This window comes from Chenopodium quinoa, unplaced genomic scaffold (assembly GCF_001683475.1).
Source record: "Chenopodium quinoa cultivar QQ74 unplaced genomic scaffold, ASM168347v1, whole genome shotgun sequence".
In the NCBI taxonomy this organism is placed as follows: Eukaryota; Viridiplantae; Streptophyta; class Magnoliopsida; order Caryophyllales; family Amaranthaceae; genus Chenopodium; species Chenopodium quinoa.
This window is the reverse complement of record NW_018742881.1, coordinates 445,084-469,070: the sequence shown is the minus strand read 5'-3', so window position 1 is coordinate 469,070 and position 23,987 is coordinate 445,084. Positions and strand designations below refer to the sequence as shown.

At 35.3% G+C, this 23,987-nt stretch overlaps 2 protein-coding genes across 5 annotated transcripts; one reads left to right on the top strand and one right to left on the bottom strand.

The window, feature by feature from the left end:
• Nucleotides 1-155: 155 nt before the first annotated feature.
• LOC110726708 (1-phosphatidylinositol-3-phosphate 5-kinase FAB1B-like) lies at nucleotides 156-12,599 on the top strand. Of its 3 annotated transcripts, none has more exons than XR_002512395.1 (13): nucleotides 156-838; nucleotides 1,419-2,417; nucleotides 3,093-3,836; nucleotides 3,983-4,136; nucleotides 4,264-4,608; nucleotides 5,583-6,476; nucleotides 6,821-7,152; nucleotides 7,997-8,120; nucleotides 8,200-8,358; nucleotides 8,917-10,323; nucleotides 10,775-11,041; nucleotides 11,830-12,203; nucleotides 12,528-12,599. XR_002512395.1 is itself a non-coding variant. In XM_021906182.1 (13 exons), exons 3-13 carry the CDS (start codon nucleotides 1,807-1,809, stop codon nucleotides 12,145-12,147), a joined length of 5,355 nt encoding a protein of 1,784 aa, XP_021761874.1. In that variant the 5' UTR covers nucleotides 156-588; nucleotides 760-838; nucleotides 1,419-1,806; the 3' UTR covers nucleotides 12,148-12,599. The 3 variants fall into 3 exon arrangements, 2 of the variants coding, with proteins under 2 accessions (XP_021761874.1, XP_021761873.1); XM_021906182.1 differs by having other exon boundaries at nucleotides 156-588; nucleotides 760-838; nucleotides 11,830-12,599; XM_021906181.1 differs by having other exon boundaries at nucleotides 11,830-12,599.
• Nucleotides 12,600-13,472: 873 nt separating this feature from the next.
• On the bottom strand, nucleotides 13,473-20,523 carry LOC110726709 (putative pentatricopeptide repeat-containing protein At1g77010, mitochondrial). Of its 2 annotated transcripts, none has more exons than XM_021906184.1 (5): nucleotides 18,218-20,523; nucleotides 17,610-17,810; nucleotides 14,159-17,008; nucleotides 13,923-14,047; nucleotides 13,473-13,844 (listed from the first exon to the last, which is right to left on the bottom strand). In XM_021906184.1, exon 1 carries the CDS (start codon nucleotides 20,277-20,279, stop codon nucleotides 18,237-18,239), a length of 2,043 nt encoding a protein of 680 aa, XP_021761876.1. In that variant the 5' UTR covers nucleotides 20,280-20,523; the 3' UTR covers nucleotides 13,473-13,844; nucleotides 13,923-14,047; nucleotides 14,159-17,008; nucleotides 17,610-17,810; nucleotides 18,218-18,236. The 2 variants fall into 2 exon arrangements, with proteins under 2 accessions (XP_021761876.1, XP_021761875.1); XM_021906183.1 differs by having other exon boundaries at nucleotides 17,610-17,800.
• Nucleotides 20,524-23,987: the final 3,464 nt, after the last annotated feature.

Genomic DNA, 23,987 nt, shown 5'->3' with positions numbered 1-23,987 from the left:
CGAGTTGACCCTTGAGAAATTCCGACCTGGCAGGATTCTTCATGTTACCTTTTAAAAAAAAAATCACACTACCTACCTTTTCTTCCCTTTTAAACTAGAAAGTTTAAACTTGGTTTGTAATAAATTTAGATAATTAAAAAAATTCCTTAAATAAACTAAGTTTAATCTTGTTGTAATAAATATTTTGGCAAGTTTACTAAGTTAATCTAAAAGTAATTTAGGTTGAGCATAAACAAATTTCAATTTGTTAGAATTATCAAGTTTGGCCGATAGTAATATTTGGCAAGGTTAGTTTGGTAACGGGCAAGAAAAATACCGTTTTAAAAGACATGTTTAAAAGTAGAAAAGTCTGAACAATTGCTATTTGCACACTCTTTTTTCATTCGCTCTCACGGTCTCTCAATTTCTCTCTTAACAGAAAAAAAAAAACAAATTCTTCAAAAAAAAACAAAAAAAAAAAGAAAAAGAAAAAAAAAACAGAAAAAAACAAAATCGAAAAACAATTTGAAAATCGATGCAGCCTGTAAGGCTGTAATACATCGAACAGAAGAAGAAAGAAGAGGGAAAGCCAAACATTTATAAAAACAGGTTTTTTTATAATTAAGTTACAAGTAAATAATTAAATTAATACTCATTAATCTCGAATTTGATCCGAAAATTACGTAATGGGTGGAATTGAATTTGCTAATTCATAGCTGGCCGTCAAATTCCTTGAAATTCACACCTTCTTATAATTTTTATTTTCTGTAAATAATTAAGTGGGCTGATCATGCAATTTGAGGAGAAGAAAATGAGCTAATTTGGGAAGGCGGCGATCATTGTTTACATCTTAATCAAGGTATACATAATCATATGATTTTCCCATTTTATAATTCTTTATTTTATTCTGTAATTATACATTTTCGAATTTTATATTGAAGAAAGGCCAATTTTTTGTGTTTGTATTTGATTGATGACGTGAATTTTAATTTATTAGGCAATTATCTGAGAATTTTTTAATCAATCATTATATTGCGTGAGTGGTTTTTTTTTTTGGATTTTTTAAAAAGTTGGGATTTTTATCTAATGAATTCCGTGTTAAGAAGTGATTGATGACAGATTGGAATTTTGATTGCATGTTGTAAGTAAGCGCGTTTATATGAACTTATATTTTCTGGGTATGTGGGTGTTGTTTTTATAAGCTCTAATTTCTGCATGTTTGAGAATTTTAGGGTTTTTGTGTTCAATTTGATTGTGGGTAGTGCTTATTAATGAGTTTGATTATAGCTACATTGTTCAAGCATCTGGGTACATATTTTGGAGATTGAGATTGAAAGAGCACACGAAGAAAAAGAGATCAAGGATTTGGGGGAGTTTTTTTTTTTTTTTTTTGGATGTGTTAGTAAATTGAAGTTGTGGGACTCTAATTGTGTTCACAGGTTGTAGAAGTTTGAACTGATACTGGTAAAGAATCTGCATTCGAGTTTGTTCTGATTCGGGTTTTACTTTGGTTCGCGATCTTGGGAGGAGATAACAGTGTTGGCTTGGTGGTGCATTCTAGACCTACTTCTGTAATTGGGATTTGGCATTTGATTCTTTCGATAGCATGGTTTGGGCATTGCTTAATGTTGGCATTGTTGCTTGTGTATGGGATGTTTGAATTGTTTCCTGGACTATTTTGTTGGATTAATTAGATTTTAGGCGAATTGGAGTTCATTCCTCCAACCCCACTTGAAGGTGTTGCCCTTTTGATGTGAGGTGACCATTTGGTCATTTTGCATTCAAATGAGCATTGCACAATGAGTGGGGAAGGAGGATTGTCAGTAGATGGAGGAATCAAACAAGAAAGACTTTGATCTACTTGGTATTCTGAAGGCATGGCTCCCGTGGCAGAGCAACTCTGCTAATGTGTCAAGGTCCTTTTGGATGCCTGACCATAGCTGTAGGGTATGCTATGAGTGTGATGCCCAGTTTACAATATTCAATCGTAGACACCATTGTCGGCTTTGTGGTCGAATCTTTTGTGGAAAATGTACAGAAAATTCAGTTCCAGCTCGTAGTGTTGATCCCAGTAATTTGCTAGGTGAATGGGAGAAGGTTCGGGCGTGTAATTATTGTTTCAGGCAAGAGGAGCAGCGTTTAGCTAATGTTGGTCGTGGCCCTTATGGGTCTCACGATATAGATCATTCACTCTCAGCAGCTAGTGATGCCAGTTCAACTTCTAGTGAATCTGCTTATGGTAGCAATGTTTCTATTTGTTCAATGTCAGTTGGTATCTGTGAACAGTCTTCTGAGTGTTTTTCTCACAGTCCATATCAATCAGCTTTGATGGATCTGTCTGTAGATGTCCTGGGCACTGAGGGATCAGGAAGGAGCACTTTCACTGCCCCCTATGCAGATGATTCATCTGTTAATCAATGTGGATCGGGTACAAACAGGTTCAATCCCTTCTCCTTTCTGGCTGAAGAAGCTCCATAATGTTTGCAGTTGATTAGTTTATACAAATTTTCATCTTGAACCCTTTTTTTTTGTCTCATTGCTGGTGTTGCCTATTAAATTTGTTGTCCACTTTCCTTTACTCCTTATTGCTCTTTATAAAGGATTCCTTCCGCAATAGTAAGCGGCTGTTGCTGTAAATTTGTGCTGTTTTCAAGTTCTACTATGCATGCTGTTTTTTTTTTTTTTTTTTTGAGGAAATTGTATTCTGTTATTAGCTTCATTTCTTTCAAGCAACTTTTGTCTGCCTCTTTAAGATTTTCTTGTCTGGGATTTGAGACGTCATATATCAGTATTTTGACTTGCTTTTCAGATTTACAGGGCTCTAAAATAATCATTAGCACCTTTAAAAGTATTAATAGAGCTACACTACATATTACTCATTTCTTTTGAATTTCTGAATAGAAATTTGATCTCTCTCTCTCTCTCTCTTTCTCTCTCTCTCTCTCTCTCTCTCTCTCCCCCTCATATTTATTTATTCATTTTTATGCTGCTAATGCTTCTTCCCCATGAATGATGATGTTCTTACTCTGTTGCATTGTTTAACACTATCAACATTATGATGCAAAACCTTGGAGATATAGTGGTTGATGTGTTGATTAATTTTTGGTTAATAGGAGTGATGATGATGATGATGATGATGTCTTTGGTGTTTATGATATGGATTCCAAATCAACTAGTTGTTCACAGGCTAATGGCTATTATGGTACATTGGAAATCAATGCGATGCAAAATGCTTATGAGTCACATGATCAGGTTCCTGAAATGGGTTATTGTGACACCAAAGGCTTGAGTTGTTCCGCTTTTCAGGGCAGCTATGATGTGCAAGATGATGGTGTACACCAACATAAGAAGAAAGAAGATAATGATTTTGGTGATGAATGTGAAGCATCTTCATCTCTTTGCGCTGTTGAGGATGTTAACACTGAGCCTGTTGATTTTGAGAACAATGGACTTCTTTGGCTTCCGCCTGAACCTGAGAATGAAGAGGATGATAGAATTTCTTGTTTATTTGATGATGATGATGATGCAGATGCTTCTGGAGGGTGGAGACATCTGCACACATCTAGCAGTTTCGGTAGTGATGAGTATCATGAAAAGGAAAGCTCTGTTGAAGAGCAGAGTAATATTATGAAGAATGTAGTTGATGGACATTTTAGGGCTCTGGTATCTCAACTTCTGCAGGTTGAGAACATTCCAGTTACTGATGACGACAACAAAGAGAGTTGGCTTGAAATTATTACTGGTCTTTCCTGGGAGGTTGCTACACTACTGAAACCTGACACGAGCAGAGGTGGGGGGATGGATCCTGGAGGTTATGTAAAGGTGAAATGCATAGCCAGTGGATGTCGCTCAGAGAGGTAAGCACTTTTATCAGCTTAATGAAAGAAGATGCATATCTTTGTGGAATATATCTCCTTAAGATCGTCGGACTTCTGCTTTTTTCTATCCTTCTTTTTCTTTTTGATCACTTCTTGATGCAGAATTTTGGTATTGTTGCTCTTAGTATGGTTGTCAAAGGAATTGTGTGTAAAAAGAATGTTGCACATCGTCGGATGGCAACAAGAATCGAGAAGCCTCGTCTCATGATCCTATGTGGAGCTCTGGAATATCAGCGGGTTTCCAACTTATTCTCAAGTATTGATACTCTTCTGCAGCAGGTTTTGAAAATCTTTTCTGCTTTTGTGTCAGGGTAACCTGGAATGTGTTACTTAAATGGCAAATGAGATACTTTGATTGCTGATTTTCTCCGACCACCTTTTAATTTTTTATATATTTTTTCATCAGGAAATGGATCATTTGAAGATGGCAGTTGCAAAGATTGAAGCTCAGCACATTAACGTGTTGTTGGTAGAGAAGTCAGTTTCTCGACAAGCACAAGAATACATTCTTGAAAAGGACATTTCTCTTGCTCTCAATATGAAGAAACCACTTCTTGAGCGTATAGCACGCTGCACAGGAGCTCAAATTGTTCCCTCAATTGACCATCTTTCTGGACAAAAGATGGGATATTGCGACCTTTTTCATGTAGAGAAGTGTTTTGAAGATTATGGCTCTGCTGGTCAAGCTGGAAAAAAATTGATGAAGACATTGATGTACTTTGAAGATTGTCCAAAGCCACTTGGTTTCACAGTAAGTCCTGATATACGGCTGCTATACTATACCTTTTGACTTAACTCTAGTATGCTGGAATAGCAGCCCAAAACATTTTCTTTTTAGCATGAAACTTTGAGCCTTGGATTATAGCATTTTCATCTTGGAGTTGTCTTGCTTGCAATGACAGAGATTTAATTTTTTGTTTGTTGAAAAAACTGATGCAATGACCTACCAATTGTTTGGAGATTAGAAAGTTTCTTAAACTCCAATGTATTTTAGTATTCAGTGTGGGTCAAATTGTTGATGGGATACAGAACTATCCAATGACCAATGTCCAAAGCTACACCAGGTTCCTTTTTAGTTATATTCATTAGAAATTAGTGAGGACTATAGCTCTGAATTAAATGAATACAGCTAAAAATGAAGTAGCACTATCATCTTGTTACTCTTTATCATTGTCTGTGAACAAGAAATTTTCTCTTGGTCTACTTATCGATTTTGTAGCTATACCCACTGACTTTTAGTGTATTTGTTGGTGGTGGATGTGGTATAACGGTGTCCCTAATCTGATTTCATCTTCATACATGATTTGGACTGAGAGACAGCAAAATTCTCTTATACTATGATTAGTATGGCCTATTCTTCTAAGCCTTCCTATATGATTCTTGAATCAGAGAACCTTTTTATGTAACATTATAGTAGTATTTCATTTGTTAACGAAAAAGCTATGAAAATTTATTTTCTTAATATCTCAAGAAGTCTGTCCCAAGTTTCATCATAGAAGTGTACAGATGGGAATTTTTGGTGAACTTGTGCTGTACATGGAACTTTTGCCCTGTAGATTTGTCTGCTTTATGTTGATATGACTATAGGTTGGAAGACATTTTAACTTGCTTGTGGCTAATTTTTTTTTACCAATTTATTCTTTATATATATTCTTATGCAGAAACATAAGTAGATGATTTTTGGAATGTCATTTACTTAAATATTTTTATTGGTTCATGTTTTAGATTTTACTTAGAGGTGCAGATAGAGATGAGCTGAAAAAGGTGAAGCATGTAGTGCAATATGGAGTTTTTGCTGCATATCACTTGGCTCTGGAGACATCTTTTCTTGCGGATGAAGGAGCTTCCTTGCCTGAGCATTTGTTTAACGAATCATTAAATGTAGCACTTCCAAATAAATCCTTAAGTATCGATCGGTCTATCTCAATGGTACCTGGTTTTGCAATTCCTGTACATGAGAAGCAAGAAAACTTTGGAGATCCCCAAATATTGAATGCTATTACCACTGCCTTTCTAGGTGGTACTACTGTGCAAAATACAGAATTGACAAAAACATTGTCTTTACCTTTAAACACCACTATTCAAAATTCTGGATCCTCTCTTATCTGTGGCAGTGCCACTAATATCACTTGTAAGCCTTCAATCAATGTCTCTAGCTCAGAGCTTTGGTGTGGTGAGGTTGCTTCTCTATCAGCATCTGTCAAGGAAAAGCATGCAGGAGACTTTATAGATCAAGATGCTTCTGCAGTTATTTGTGGTGAAGTGTCACATGTTCACCCTAAAGAAGTGAATTCTGGCTCACTAGGGTCGAAGGAGATTAAATCTGTTGCTGAGGATGAATGTAATTCGAACAATATGACTGGCTTAAATGAAACATCAGGTTCCAAGTCTGTCTCTTGCCAACAAGATGCTATAAGTATTGCCCAGACCGAGCCTGGTTCTTCGAAACAGGAGTTCCCTCCGACATCATCTGACATTCAGAGCATCTTAGTTTCCTTATCATCAAGATGTGTGTGGAAGGGGACAGTGTGTGAAAGGTCTCACCTGTTTAGGATCAAATACTATGGTAGTTTCGATAAACCTTTAGGCCGGTTTTTGCAAGATCACTTATTTGATCAGGTAATATTGCATTTGTTTGCATGCACATATACTCGCTCCGTGTTTTAATAAGTGTTACAGTTTGACTTTTTCACTATTCACATAATGGTTTTGACTTGGTTAATTTACTAATATATAAAAAACAAATGTTATTGTATACTACATTGTTGGATTTATTATAATGTATACTTTCATAATATCAATTTTGCTATATTTACTAACATATAATTAGATAAAATAATGGTCAAAGTCATGTCTCGGCATGTGTGTTTGGTCAAACTGTAACACTTATTTAAACACTGAGGGAGTATCTTTGTGGCGACTTGATGGCATAATCTGATATTACTTTCTCCTGATGACTTTAGAACTACAGGTGCCGCTCCTGTGACATGCCTGCTGATGCCCATGTTCATTGTTACACCCATCGGCAAGGCACACTCACAATATCAGTTAAAAAGTTGTCAGAGATTCTTTTGACTGGAGAAAGGGAAGGAAAGATATGGATGTGGCACAGGTGTCTGCGCTGTCCAAGGATTGATGGTTTCCCTCCTGCAACTCGAAGAGTTGTGATGTCAGATGCTGCGTGGGGGTTATCATTTGGGAAATTTTTGGAACTAAGCTTTTCAAATCATGCTGCAGCAAGCAGGGTTGCTAGTTGTGGTCACTCTTTACACAGGGACTGTCTTCGATTTTATGGGTATGTTATAATTGCAACAACTAATATCTGTCTACTTGTCTCTTTCTTGTATGAGATGCTGCTTATATAGAGTTTCCATACCAGCTTATAATATTGTCGTATGCATAATTTTCTGGGCTCTTTGCTCATCGTGCTATTGGATTGAAGAGACCTAGCACATAGGTTAGTCAAATTGGGTGTAGCTGGTGTTTATTTAATTTGGGTTAGGATGAGTCAATGAAATGTTGATTTGGGTTGGGTTTTGTTTGGCTGTTTTTTAATCTTCAGATCATATTTTGGTCTATTGCTGAGTAACTTTAAGAAGATCCAATCATCTATCTGATTGATTTTGGTTGACTTAGTTCGGATAGGGCTCATTCATGTTTGGGTTGTTTGTGGGTTTTTTTTTTTATTTTTTTGACATTTGTGTGACTCCTGTCTGGTTCATAGCATGATATTGGTTCCATTTTGTCTCCTAGAAACTTAGTTCCAATTTCATGTGTTGTTGAGAATACCAGGTTAGAAAACCTGGGCCAGCAGGGAGGGGGGGTGGTTGAACCATGGAAGCCCCCATATTTATTGCCTAGCTATATTCTAAGTCGCCTCCCAGATAAATAGATTTAGGACAACATCTGCAATCTAGTCAGAATGGCAATACTTTGTGTTCCACGTGCAGTCACGCACACTGGCAGGCCCCAGGATCGTATCCTGGTATCTATCTGAATATAATTTTCCCTTTTATTATCTGTACCTGTGAAAATTTATTGCTTCCCATTGTTTCTTCTAGCAACCTTTCTCCATCTTATTGACATTATTTTCCTTTAGCAAATTAACAATGCAACCTACATTCTTACATTTTGCGTAGGTGTGGGAAGATGGTTGCTTGTTTCCGTTATGCATCAATTGATGTTTATTCTGTATACGTTCCACCTGCTAAAGTTGATTTTAACTATGAGATTCAGGACTGGATACAGAAAGAAGCAGATGAGGTATGGCTGTTGATGATATTTCAAAGATTCTGTCCCACAATTTCATTTTTCATTGTGCATTGAAGTGTCTTTGCTTTAGGTTCTTGAACGAGCAGATCTCTTGTTTTATGAGGTTCGCAATGCCGTTAGGCAAATAGCGGATAAAACATATGGTGGATTGGGTGCTGGTATAGATTGCTCTGAATCAAGAATTGCAACACTTGAAGGACTTCTGCAAAATGAGATGACTGGATTTGAGGTAATATATCCAGCATTATTTGCATTTGGTCTTTTTGTGGAATTATTTGCAGATTCCTCTGAAATGTCACCAAAATTGTATGTCCTCTCATGTGATCGACATTTAAAGAGTGGCAAAAGAAATAATAAATATTTAATTTAAGGAACTCTCATCATCTATTTGTCAACACTCTTTGAGTTTATAATCTTGCATTCATACAATGAGTAGATGAGATATCTTCTGCGTAGGCTGTGTGCTTGTGTTTTGTTCTATTAGTACCATTGTATTGTGGTTAATTGTACCACATTAGTATCTAAGGATGTGCTTTGATAATAGCTAAACTCCAATGCGTTTATGTTTCTGTGGTGGAATATATAATAATAGAGGTAGTAGTAATAATAATAATAATAATAATAATAATAGTAATAGTAATAGTAATAGTAATAGTAATAGTAACAGTAACAGTAACAGTAACAGTAACAGTAATAATAATAATAATAATAATAATAATAATAATAATAATAATAATAATAATAATAATAATAATAATTAGTCAGATGATTATATTAATTTTTGCAGGAAATGCGTCAGAGATTGTCTAACAGGGAGATGAAAAAGGGTCATCCTTCTCATGATATCCTGGAAATTAATAGATTAAGGATGCAGCTGCTCTTCCGGTCTTACATATGGGATCAGCGCCTTGTTAATGCTGCCAGTGGTGAAGCCCTTCCTGCAGACCAAAAAGTTATTAAGAGTTCCAATCTGGAAGATGCAACTGTGAATATTGTGAAACCACTGGAGACTGCTTTTCACTCTAAAGCTAGTCCAGATCATACTAAAAACTTTGTAGGACAAGATTTCCTCTCTGCTAGCAGTCCTAGCACTGGAAATTATGAACCGCCTGATCCTTTGGAGTGTGGATCAACTGTTCGAAGGGCAGCATCTGACAGTCAGTTTATAGATACCCTTAACCGGCTTGATGCTGCTTGGACTGGTAAAACTCATCCAGGGGTTGGGACTAAAGAAAACAGCTTGCCATTGATGGGGTCGATTTCGGTGGATTCTTCATTGGCTGTTGTGGCGGAGAGGTTGGCGTTGGAGAGTCGAGTTGAAGAGAAGGGTGTTGCCAAGGCAACATCATCTTCTTCACCAGGGGCATCTACAAACTCGAAAGGCTCAGATAGTGCTGAAGACACCATAAGCTGGTTGGGAATGCCTTTTCTCAGTATTTATCAATCTGTAAATAAGAACTTTCTTGGGAATACTCAAAAGTTTAGTAATTCGACTTACATATCATCAGCTCGGGATTTGGGGCTGCAAGGTGGGGCTAAGTGGCTTCTGCCTGAAGGTTCAAATGACCCTGTTATTCCAATTTATGACGATGAGCCAACCAGCATAATTTCTTATGCATTGATCTCAAAGGATTATCACACTCAATTATCTGATGATGGGGAAAAACCGAAAGATATTGAGTCTGCATCTTCGATGCCAGCGGCAGAATCAGCCAGCTTTCATCAATCTGTTTCACCTAATGACTCTTTGAACGAATCAAATAGAAGTCTTTCAATAGATGATAGCATCTTATCTACATCGGGTGCACGCAACTCCTTCATGTCAGACCCACTTTTGTACACAAAGTCATTGCACATAAGAGTTGCTTTTACTGTTGATGGCCCTGTTGATAAAGTGAAATATACTGTCACTTGTTACTATGCAAAGCACTTTGATGCCTTGAGGAAAATTTGCTGTCCATCTGAGCTTGATTATGTTAGATCACTAAGTCGCTGTAAAAAATGGGGGGCCCAGGGTGGTAAAAGCAATGTCTTTTTCGCTAAAACTTTGGATGACAGGTTTATCATTAAACAGGTTACGAAAACGGAGCTTGAATCATTTATCACATTTGCTCCTGAGTACTTTAAGTATCTTATGGAAGCTATAGACACAAAGAGCCCAACATGCCTAGCTAAAATTTTGGGCATCTATCAGGTATTTTTGACGCTTTAAGTTTGCTGATTACATTATATATGTTTGAGCAGACTATATAGTACTTGGGAATAATGTATTTAGAACCTTTTGTCCTTATGTAGTAATAGTATCCAACATCTGCTCTGATTGGACATTTTTTCTTTCTCTGCAGATTTTTAATGAATGTTGATGATTCATAAGATCTTTTTCTTGCTAGATTATATTAATGATTAGCCTCTGCCTTGGTTGCTTAGTATATTTTTCTAAGTGTATCTGGATTATCTTTTCTAAGCTGTAGTGAGCTTAGTATTGTTCGTTTCTTTATGATTCAATTTTTTCCTTTAATACATAGAGGTGGCCCGCAATTGTTCTTGTACGTAGTATATTTATTGCTGTGCGTATGCATGGTTTAAGCTGTAAAGCTACATTGTATAGTGTTGTTACTTATTCATCTGTTGGCTATCTATTGTAGGTTACCACAAAGAATCTTAAAGGAGGCAAGGAATTAAAGATGGATGTTTTGGTCATGGAGAATCTTTTGTATAGAAGAAATGTCACAAAGCTTTATGACCTGAAAGGCTCCTCAAGATCACGATACAATCCAGATTCCAGTGGTAGTAATAAGGTCCTTTTAGATCAAAATCTTATTGAAGCAATGCCTACCTCCCCAATTTTTGTTGGCAACAAGGCAAAGCGCTTATTGGAGAGGGCAGTGTGGAATGACACTTCTTTTCTTGCTGTAAGTTAACCAGATTTCCTTCTTTAAAATAAGGTTTCTTACAGGCATAACACTTGAAATTTTAGATGCATAGTTGATGGCTTTACATTCAAAGTTCTGATCTTTAAGTACATTCATATTTTTCAGATAGAGCTAATATTACTTATGAGTTAATGCTAAGGAGGTTTTAAGTGCAGGGAAGGCTAGGAAATAAGATGTGTGCCGAAATAATACAGTGAATTTTTTGTTATTATACCTTAAAATTCTCTGTGAATCTGTCCTGTCTTTTTTGAAAAAACTTTCCTGCGCTACATTTATACCTTTCTGTCCGTCTTACTTGAATTCCTCATTTTGCACCTTGATCCACCAATGTGATTGGGCACTTGATCCTCTATATTGGATATAAACAATTTTCAGAGTCATGTAACACAGAAGTTAAAACATGTGCTCTGGCACTTGTCAAATCGCAGACTCACAATAGCATAATTACAAACTAGGTTTAAGTCTTATTTTTATTGATGAAAAAGAAGGAATTTCAAGCTTCACAAAGGAAGGATATTCTACTATGTTTGATTTTTTTTATGATCCTTGAAGCTCCTTGTGTAACTGAGGAGGAAGAGTGTGCTAGTGAATGGTTCCTTGTTGACTTGCCGAATGATTAGTTAGTTTGTACTAGTGTGGGATGGTAATCTTTGTCATTGTTACTTCCTTCGGACTTGGTTTGCAAACCAAATGAAGGCTATAACTTTTGTTAATCATTGAAATTTTGCATTTATATGCTATTCACTATTTTGTTGCTGCTGATGCAGTCTGTTGACGTAATGGATTATTCCTTGCTGGTTGGAGTTGACAAAGAGAAGCATGAACTAGTTCTTGGGATCATTGATTTTATGAGACAATATACCTGGGATAAACATTTGGAAACATGGGTGAAAGCTTCTGGAATCCTCGGCGGTCCCAAGAATGTATCTCCAACAGTAATTTCGCCCAAGCAGTATAAGAAAAGGTTCCGTAAGGCCATGACTACATATTTTCTCATGGTTCCTGATACTTGGTCCCCTCCAACTAATATATCAAGCCAATTGCAAAGCAACCTTTGTGACGAAAATGATCAAGGTGGGTCATGAATCATGACCGTGAATATATTGAAGTCTGTGAATCGAAATGTTCTAGGTCTAAACAGGTAACTTTGAGGCTAAATGTCTTCCATACCTTTTGGTTAACATGATCCACCTATTTTTCCGGTGTCTCATTTTTTGGTTAGTGAAATTTGATTAGTCATCTTGGATCTTAGAAAACAAGAGATCATATCATTAATGAAAAAAGATGCATGAAAAAGGCAGGCAAACTGAAGGTTTTGAATGTCTCATGTGGGGGGTATATATTTGTTAGCTAATCCCATTTCTTGAATGCTGTATATGGTTATTTTTTCGTCCCCTTTCTTCAGGTGCCTTAGCATTACAACATTTACAAGCTGTAATTGAACTGCTACATTTTTTTGGTACAGTGTATAGAAGAGTTTCACAAGATCAATTTTTTGAATGTATTCCTGAGTGTATACGCACTTTTATTGGTTGCATATTTTGGCCCACAGCCTACAAATCGGTCTAAAAGGGATTGTGAAGATGCTTATATTCCATCTTTTTGTTCCATTGATGCTTTCTTTTCCAATCCCTTTTGGAAGGAAGTTAGTAGATACAGATAAAATTAACTAAATGCAGAAACCCAAATAGTTGAACCACCGCTTAACATTGTCTGGCGTCTTTCACAAAAACACCTGCCCCTTCTTATTCAGTGAAAGATGATGGGATAACTTCGAAATTCGCGACATCAACCTTTCGGAAGGAGGTCACAGGAGTGCAGGACCTTAATCCAAAATTCTTGATCTTGCTGTCATTCAGGTGGAAGATGGGAGGGGTTCCAGTCTTGCCATTCTTGTACTTGAAAAAGAAAGGAACTTGCACTTAATTAATCCTGAAATGGCTCTGGAAGTTAGTAGCGGAACCTCAACCTCACGGGAGGTAAAGTCGAACAATGTTGTTGGGTTGATCTCCATACATGATATTGAAGATAGAATCCAGATTACCAAATGAACTGATCATGTAAATGCGATGTTGACACAAAATAATGGCTCCAACCTGTTCTGCAATCAGAACTTTCTACTTTCTAAGGTAGAGTGGTAGCAATTAGGGAGGCTTGTACTAAGTATACACATGCAGGAACTACAGCTTGTTATAAAGATCTGAAATGGCAAAGAAGACTGATTCATCCCTTCCTCAACTGTCAAAGATAATCTTCTTCAAATCCTTGGTTTGACCCTGAGGAAAGTTCTGTTTAGTTAATTTTACCATATATTATTCCTAAATTAGAAACAAAGACATACAGAGTTATATTCCATCTTCTGGTGTAAAATACAAATGTATTTAGTATAGACCCTGTTGAAGATTAGATCTGGAGATGTCTGAATGATTTTTGATCTGAAAATGTTATTAAAACAATGATCCATTTTAATGATCATATATATTGAATTACATGGTGTAGGAGTCTTCATTTACATCCTGTAAAAGTAGGAATTACATGACCAAGTCCTTTCAGCTTAACATAAGGTCTATTTTTATGTCGCAAAGTAAAAGAGAGAAAACTAACAGGTCTTAATTAAGAAAACATTTATACAGTGATTATTTAGTGTTGTTTTGCATTTTTTCAATGCAGCGTATTGAATCCATTGCAAGACTTTTTAAGCAGGTCGCTAGAGTTTGCAGTTTCTCCATCCATAATCTGAAGCCATCTCTGCTGAAGACGATCTAGGATACCGTCATCATCCCTGTATAATTTCATCCGTCAGATAAGATAATAACGCAAACTTGAAATTTTCACAGATTGCTAAGAAAGATGAACTTACCTTACTGGTACAAGTGTTGGAGGATACTGCAAATGTATACGAGGACCCTCATCTAAACCTTCGCATATAATCTCCCCTCTGTCATCTTTATAGCAAATTATACCTGTTGAATGATCTTCAAAAACCTGTAGTACCAGTCAAATAATGTATCAAATCATATATGCTATAAACAACGGATCAAGTAGTGAAAGGATAAATGAGAAAGAAGCAAAAGGAGAAAGAAATGCAAATCGAACCTGATCTTTTACGGAGGATCTAATTTGCAGCTTGGTTGCTCTCTTGACAGGAAGCATAGATTTCCTAAGCCTCACCATTCCAAAAACAGGCTGTTTGAGAGAAGAAGCAGATTGGTGAATTACAATATGTGGTGAAAAGGAGCTATTTATGGCTGCCATTGATTCTTTACTAGATCAGAAAAGAGAAGCACAACAGCAAGATGAAACAGTAGAGGGAGAAGCAGCAGAAATGGAAGTATAAGAATGTTACTCAGAAGTGGGGTCTTTTATATTAGAAAACAAGGAACGTTAGAAGTTCTAAGTTGAGGCAAATGCAATTCTTAAACTAATTTAATATAAGGTATAATCTTATATTAAGAATGCATTATGATGAAGGAATCATTAAAATAATGTCTAATCATAGTCCATTATGTAGAGTAAGAGGGCCCCACATAGCTTATCTTCTAACTGTTGCTGTTTGTGCAGACGAAGTCATTTCATTAGTTGGAGAAGCCACAAATTGTCTTCAATCAATTGGCCTAAGCTCCTCTCAAATATGTTTGAAATAAGATGTACTGCTGGTAGCTTTACAGTTTATCTTATCTGATCTGTATATTCTATTCATGTCAACTTTTGGACACATCCCTAACTCTAATATGAGATAGAATACCTATATAAACAAAAAAACAGAAACCCTCAATCATCGTCACAACCACCACCAAATGAACATCCACCACAAGCAAAGTCAAAGGAGAGGGAAAATTATTACATGGACTTAGAAGTACCTAAATAAACGATGTTCCCATTGGTGCATATTGCGCATGTCATGCACGTGCCTGGCAGGGAACACCAGATGTGTACAGATTCAACTAATCTCTTATATTAAACTGATCATAGTGTTGTAAAATAATGGAAAAAGAAGTAAAATTAAATATTAAGTTCACCTACTAATTACAAGATGAAGCTGGAACAACTTGACATATATTAAACATAGCTTATCATCAATAATTGAATGGAAATCTCCCCCTTAAGCAAATTGGCATCACGTTAGTTATGAAAAGCCAATCATCTTATATTGATAATCAGATTCATAAGTGAATGATCCTGGAAATATTTTAGCTACAACGTGTTAATAAATTAGTAGCTTAGTACGATAAGGTATGTGTGGGGGTTCATGAAACAACAATCAGATTTAATACCAATATGTTAAGGTAAACAAGGGAATTCTGGTATCTATTTATTTGAAACAGCCAATTAATGGTTTTGTTTCTTTCCCTAAAAATCAGATTAGTGTGGGGACCATGACAAGGGAAAGGTTTTTGATTGTAAGATACTCCGTATTGATTTCTAGTCTCAGTATGCTCTAATTTTAGGTGTTTAAAATTACTGATAATAGAAATAATAAGATAATATGATTAATATAGTTACTAAAATCGTCAACTTATGACATATTATCCCTAAAAAAACTAGACACATAGAAAAATAACATTATTTGAAATTGATATATGGCAAATTATAATTGAACCTAACATCACAAGATAATTGACAAGAAGAGATATCAGGGATTTTAGAGCAAAAATGGTGAAATTCTCTCTTTTTCTGTTTTAGTTTGATTGGGAGAAGGGGAGGTATTGGGATCATGATATTTGAGAGCGTGATACTTCAGTCTGTGTATTACCGTTAAATCAACTCAGTGTCATCAGTAGGATGATGTGTAATAGTACAGCAGCAGATTTGACAATTGACAAAGGAATCATCTTCAATGTGTGGCATATTTTCATTCAATCTCATTTATTATAACTACGTCAACCATCCAATCCTTATCATTCACAACATCTACAATTACTTTATGTTAGATTTCCTTATCATGCTTATTCAGGACTATATTTGTATAGAATAAGTCAAATATTTTACAGGAACCAATTATAAAGACTATGTGTATAAAACTAAGATAGAAATTCTTTCAGAAGGTCAAATTTGGCCTCATCAAACTCTTACATATAGGTTTTTTTTTTTTTTTCTTTTTTTGACACAAAACTCTTAATACAGTAATGCATTATTTAGTATAGCACAAAAGCTTATTTGAGACCAGTCTCACAAAAGTCACAAGTACTAGTCTTGGGGTGCCTTGTTATGGCTGAAGGGTGACTTATTATACCACGTAAGATTGACTTCTTTATGTCGCTGAAAGGATGACTTGGATTGTTGAGGGACTTTTTATATTACCGAGGGAAATTTGTTATTTTAATTGAGGGGTGACTTGGTGTGTGTCTCATCCATAAATTGGGTGAGGTCGTGTCACCCGAGAGGCCATCAGGCCAAGACCATCTAATAATAAGGAACAAAAATGAGACTTCTTTGAGTTACAAGACACAAGATGATAATATGGGTAGTCATAGATGCTGATAAAATAGGTTAGGGCTAGATTTCTTTGTTTTTCTATCACCAATAAGCTGATAAGCAGCAAGTCTAAATATTTAAGGTGAAGAAGAGGAAATTGTAGATAAGCCTATCTAGGTGTCTATAACAGTAAACTGAAAATCCTAGACAAAATGGAAGGAGTGCAACACGGAATGACCAGCATTCTCAATTCATCTTGTCACTAGACCCAAAAGAGCTACTAGATGATTTGTACATTCATAAAAGCAGGTTAAGGGAGGAGTAGCAAACCCCATCATACTGTAACTGCAATCGCAGTAGACGCATTTGCGAAATCAAGACATGAATCTTCTTTTCTTATAGTTCAGTGACAATAACAATAGTAGTTACCTTGGCTGTCTTTGCTGTTACTAATCTACCAGACCAACAAGTAGTGACAGAATGATTCAAGGAAACTACAAGCTCTCCAAGTCTCCAAGTACCAAGAATTTCCTGCAACAAACACACTTTTATGAGATCATGGTAAAGTTCAGGGCATCAACCTCTAACTGTTCGCAACTCCAAAGATGGGTGAAGGAATGGAGACCAGACTCATGCACAATGGATCATTAATCATGCAATATTCTAAGTTTAAAATTTCTGAAGGTGTCTAGACTTTCTGCTGTTTTTCTTTATACCATATTAAGTTGCATAGATAAACTCTATCCACTACATATATTTCTTAAAAGTTCCAAAACAAACAAAGATAACTCTTCTAGGGAAAAAATTAAATTATGAAAATTGAAGTAACCATCAAGGAATAGCAATCTCAGAAAGCAACAATCATTCACGGATACACAACAATGACTGTCTCTAAAAGATCATTGCCAAAAAAAACAAAAAAAAAGGGGGGGGGGGGGAGACCTTCTGAAAGATTGCGTATTCATATTACACCCACATTTTTTTTTAAAAATGATATCCCAGTGACTTTAGCTACTCATGATAGCAGAACACAGTACATAATTTCTGTTCATGTTTCATCAAGGCACATAAGAAACTTGAACATTTAACCAAGATAAAATGAAAAATTAGAGGAAGAAAAAGAAGGAAATACCTCAATTGGATTAAATTTCCCAAACTGAGAGAAGCAATTAATATGTATTACAGCCGGTTCCAGCCACAGGCCATTATGAAATCATCATCACAACCAGCTGAAGAAGTTATACCTTGGACCTTTCCTCAAGGCTACTGTGTTTGTTCTAGCCAAATCATTTCTCTCCAATGTTCACCTCATCTTTTCGAAACCTGGATGAATCTATGAAATTCATTAGTGTATCCATATATATCCACAGAAGTAAAAAACGATGAGATGAACAAGATGGCCACTGGCCAATCGTGATGTTTGTTCACCTTCATGTTTATTTGCATACACATACTCTCAAACAAGAATCATCATATGTGCAGAGAATGACAGCGACAAAAAATTATCCATTACTCTGTAAATTATTTCAGTGAGGTATACACAGGCTTCCAGCACAGTATACCTGCCACTGCTGCTGCTAAGTTACATCTATTTATAATTCACTAATTCGAACAATCAAATATTCTAGATTCCTGTAAAACATAGATATTCGTCCAAAGCTCTAAGATGCCTGTGAAACTAGTCAGTAACTAAGTTGTATCTCAATCAAGGGGTCATTGGAGGCAGTTGATAACACTTACATGACTTTATACAGGCACATCACCAACTAATACCGGGAATCTTTTCAGTGCATCTAGTCCTCATTATATTTCTAACTTCTGTAGATCCATCCCAGTCACCTGAAGTAGCAAATATTCCAGATAGTTGCACATAAGCACTTGAATTTTCAGGATCAAGATGAATCATTAGCTCTGCAACCTCTCTGCCCAGATTCTTGTTACCATGGGCCACACACCTTCTCAGAATTGAAGACAGCATACTAGCATCTGCGTTAAATGGCATTTGTCTAATTAGAGCTATTGCCTCTTCAAGACAACCGGCTCGAGCCAATAGATCAACCATGCATGAGTAATGCTCATATTCAGGTTCTATTTTATATTCAGATTTCATCATATAAAACCACTTCCTGGCCTCCTCAATCAATCCACAGTGACTGCAAGCAGATAGAAGTACAGTAAAAGTAACAACATTTGGCTGAACTCCAGCATGTTTCATGGAAGCAAACAAATCTAAAACCTCCATTCCTTGACCATTTGTAGCATAGCCCGTTAACATTGAATTCCAAGAAGCTTCATCAAATTTGACCATTTCATCAAATAACTTCCGACCCAAGTTAATGAAACCACACTTGCAATAGAAATCAATGAGTGAGGTACAGACAATCAAGTCAGCTTCTAAGCCAACAACAATAGTTCTTGCAAAAACCTGCTCACCAAATCTAAGTGAACTGATGCTAGCACAGGAGCTGATCACACTTGCAAAACTGTATTTGTCCATTCGAACTTCAAGCGTATTCATCTTACAGAAAAGATCTAGAGCTGAAAGGGGACAACTATTATGACTAAAAGCTACTAACATTGAATTCCAAGAGATCAAGGATTTATCTTGCATACTGTCAAAGATCTGCTTGGCATCTTGCAATCTTCCACAGTTACAGTAGACATTGATCATAGAATTAAGAAGGACAGTATCATGATGTTCAAGCTCATCAAAGAATTTACAAGCTTTACTTGGATTTCCGCACTTGGAATACATATCAATAAGGGAACAAGCAACAACAACATCCGTAGAGACCCCAACTTTGCAAGCATGATTGTGTAATTGTCTACCATATTCATGAGCACCACCAATACTCGAGCAAGCATTCAAAACATTAGCAAAAGTAGAGCAGTCTGGCTTATAGTCCTTATTCCTCATCATGTTAAATAAAGCCAAGGCCTCTATAGGTTGATCATTAGCAACATAACCAGAAATCAACGAATTCCAAACCACGACACAAGGATTAGCTATACTGTCAAAAGTTCTTCTAGCATCATCCATTTTACCCACATTTGCATATCCTGTAATCAAAGCAGAAAGTGAAAAGTCATCAGCTTCTTTTGTCAACTTAAAGACATGTTTAGCATTGTCTAATTCACCACACTTGCTATACAAATTAACAATAGAGCTTCCTAAAACCGTATCGAATTCCACTCCATCAATAATGATCCTAGCATGAATTTGCTTCCCACAACCAAGAGCCATCATATCAGTACAAGCACCAACCATTGTTGCCAATACAAAAGGATCTCTCTTCCCTGATTCAGCACCATCAAAGTTCATATCTTTAAACAACCTCAAAGCTTCTGGAAGACACCCACGACGAGCATACCCATGAAGCATCGAATTCCAAGCAATACCATTCTTTCTAGGCATCTCATTAAAAACCATCCTAGCTAAACCCAATTCGCCCGATTTCACACACCCAGAAATAACAACATTCCATGAAAAATCATCCCTAAAAGGCATAGCATTGAAAACCTCTAATGACTTATTTATGTTCCCTGACTTCATAAACCCCTCAATAAGGGTGTTCCATGAGAAGCAGTTTCTTTGGGGCATTTCATCGAACACCTTAGCTGCATCCCTCATAATACCACAATTTGCATAAACCTGAATAAGACGATTTCCGATACTTAAAACGGAATTAAGAATACCCCTTTTGAGGAATAGGAGATGAATCTGCTTAACTTGATTAATGGAGTTTTGGCGGCCATTGTAGGACTGTAACAGCTGTGTATAATAGCGCAGGTCATAGTCCATGATTAAGCATCAAAACTAAACACCCAGAAAAGTTCTCTCTCTTTCTTCCACCCTCTTTCTCTTAACTCTGTCAGAGAGTTGAAAACTAGGAAAAAGCTTGTTCGATTATTTGGCGCCTATTTTCAACAAGATCTTCTCTTCGTTTACAGTATAGAAAAAAATCATAATGTCGTTAAGAGCTACACACAACCGCACGAACTGGGCCGTGCAAGTCCACATACCGTGTCACCGGGCCATGAGCATGATTTGTATCGATCTTTTTCAATTAAGTTCGCATCTAAAAAATCTTATAATAAGATTTGAACTCAAGACCAACAAGTCTTAAGTTAAGAGTCTTATCATCTTAGTCATTTATTAATTGTGTTTTTTCATCCAACAAAATTATAGTTATCTTTGATAAGTTAATTTGTGTCCTATATTATACTATTTATTTCCATTACGTAATGATTGAGTTTGACAACTAAAAAATGTTTATAGCAAAATCTAAACTCGAAACCAACAAGTCTTATTATCTAAATAGTCGAATTTGATTAGCAAATTAAACAAGTACAAACTAGCAACCCGATATCACCCGGGCCACACACTAGTTAAAGTATTAAACTTTGATCTCGTAAATTAACTAGTTTAGCTGGTTCAAATTCAGAAAGATGAATGGATGATTTTCAAAATTCAAGATTGAATTATGTCAACTCTTTCCATATTTCACTTTGATTTACTACAGCTAGGCACGACCGCACGAACTGGGCCGTGCAATTCTACATAGTACATACCGTGTCACCGGGCCATGAGCATGATTTGTATCGATCTTTTATATAAAAAGCCCATGATTAAGTTATTTTGAGTTTTTACTATGCACACCACTAAATTTACTAAACTTTAATTGCATAAAAATAAAATAAAAAATTACTAAACTTTAATGCTACCTCCGTTACAGGTTATGTGCAATGATTTGACATAAAGCAGAGAGGGAAAATGTCTACTCGTTGCACATAACCGGTAACGAAGGTAGTACATCTATATCTATATATCTATATTAAAACTCATGGCAGGAATTTGTAATCATGTCACGTGTTATTCTTGTCACGTGTCGTCATGACTTGATAAATAATATGGGGTCATGTTGTATTAAAAACGATCATCAATGTTTCCTCACAAAAATTTATGTTCATAAAGTCTAAATTTTTAATTAAACTTATATACGAAGTATATCCTTCAATATAATCTCATTCTTTCATTTACCCATCCATAATTCATATAGGTTTTATATATTTAAAATATGCAACACAAAAATACATAGCAATTTCAAAACCACAACATGTGTTTACCTTGATGAAATTTTTAATGATAGATAAAAATTCCTTTAACAAATAAAACAAACTAATATGAAGTACAAAAGTTACAAGTAATATTTATCAAAAAAAAATTGTAAAATTATAAAACTACCAATAAATTTCACTTTAATTTATTATAATTTTTTTTATATACAAAAAATGAATCAGGGCATCGCCCGGGCCAAAAACTTGTTAAAGTATTAAACTATGCTCTCGTAAATACTAACTAGTTTAGTGGCTTCAAATTTTGAAGGATGATATTCAAAATTCAAGATTAAATTATGTCTGCTCTCTCCGTGTTTTAATAAGTATTTCACTTTGATTTTTTTTACTATTTATTAAGTGATTATTACTTGATTAATATACTAATACTTCAATAAAAAATATTATATTAGGAATTTCCTCGTGAGGAGGGCTTTCTAATGTTTTAGTTTATCTTACCCTTTCAAAAGAAAAAAAATTAAAAAAAAAAATTTTTATGTGTAATACTTTGTTAGATTTGTCATATTGTATACTTTAATTATCAATTTTCCTATGATTTTACTAACATATAAGTAGATACATGGTAAAAATTGTGGCTCAACATGCGTGTGCGGTCAAAGTGTTACACTTAGGGCCCTATTCTGATTTACTGAACTGAACTGAACTGGATTGAATATTTTATGAGAGAATGAAATTAGGAACTGAACTGAACTGAATTGAACTTCAGACCCTTATTAAAACACAAAGGGAGTAAGGGCATGTTCTGATTTATTGAACTAAGATGAACTGAATTGAATATTTTATGAGAGAAGAAAATTGGAAACTGAATTGAAAATAAGTTGAACAGAACATGCCCTTAATAGTGTTGGAGGGTAAACCTTTTGTTCTCTTTAGTTTAATTTCAATTGATTAGTTCCTAATTTCCTTCTCTCATAAACAATTCAATTCAACTCAGTTCAGTTTATTAAATAAAAATAAGCCCTAAACACATTTAGCCTATAAAGCAAACAAATAGACACTAAGGAAACAATTTCTTTTAATTAAGTTCCATCCTTGATAGGCTATCTTTGTAAACATTTTAAATTCTCATAATACCATGATTGATCTCAATATTTTATTAGAAATTTTATTGAGAATCAACAAGGCAAAATGCCAAAAAGAATTATTCGTGACTCGAGATTAGTAGGTGCACAAGTGTGAACTGAAAATTTCAGCATTTGCAATGAAATCATCAACCACTTTAAGCAGAGAGTAAACATTGAAGCCATAAAAAATTGCCAATCAAATTCCATCCAAATTCACCAAATTACTGCTTCCCAATTTTCTAAATTCCACAAAATTCACCAAAACATCATGCTCTAAAGGTGTTTGTCAAAATGTCCAAGAGAACATATGCACCGGTAAGCCCTAAAAACTATATACGGTTAACTGTACGAGTATTTGTTGAACATGTCACCTACGTCTCTCTAGCACTGTATTTTGCATTACTTTCTCTAGACTATGCAAATGAACTGAGTTGGGTAATGTACAAAATGTAAGTATGCAACTCATAGTCATATGTGCCCATATGCTGCAACTCACAATTCATATTTTATGCATTACTTGTAATACTTTTATAATTAATCGCACCCGTGGTGGGAAAATATGATATTTCGAATAAAATTGTCTCACAATAATTTATTTTGATGTAGGACATGCTAATTGGTAGACATCTTGAATCTAAATCTTAAAGGATTGAGTAGGAATTTGTCAAGGCTAGGTAATGTACATTGTCTAACTTGTGCAATCGTTTTATCCCTTATTGGCTTAATATTTGTCCCACTTTCTTTTACAATTTATTCATTTAAATTTGCTTCATAATAATAACTCACATGTACTCCATAAAAGATTACAACATATTATCACACCCACCACATTCAATCTCACCATTTTTTGTTTCTCATCTACTCCTTTAATTAAAACTTAGAATTGCGAAATTGGAATTGGACCCGATAGTTCCGATTCCGGGTAATAATTTAAGGACCCGATTGCAACCGATTCCAATTCCAATTCTCAATTTTTTGGAACCGAAACCATTTGACAATAACCCAACATATATTAAACTAAATATATTTGAAATAAAAAATAAAAACAAGTTGAATGTAACTAATTAGTAAAATTGTTTCAAAAAAAAAAAAAAACTAATTAGTAAAATAAAAATAATTAATATGAATATTTAACATAAATAAAATAGCTTAATGCATATATGAAAATTATTAAATGCTAAAAGTGAAAATAAACCAAAAAAAATATTATGATTTGTATTATATTTTAATGTTTATGTATATAAGTGGGTAGCGGATCCGGAACCAATACCTCGTGGAACCAATTCCAATTCTTAAATTTTAGGACCCGG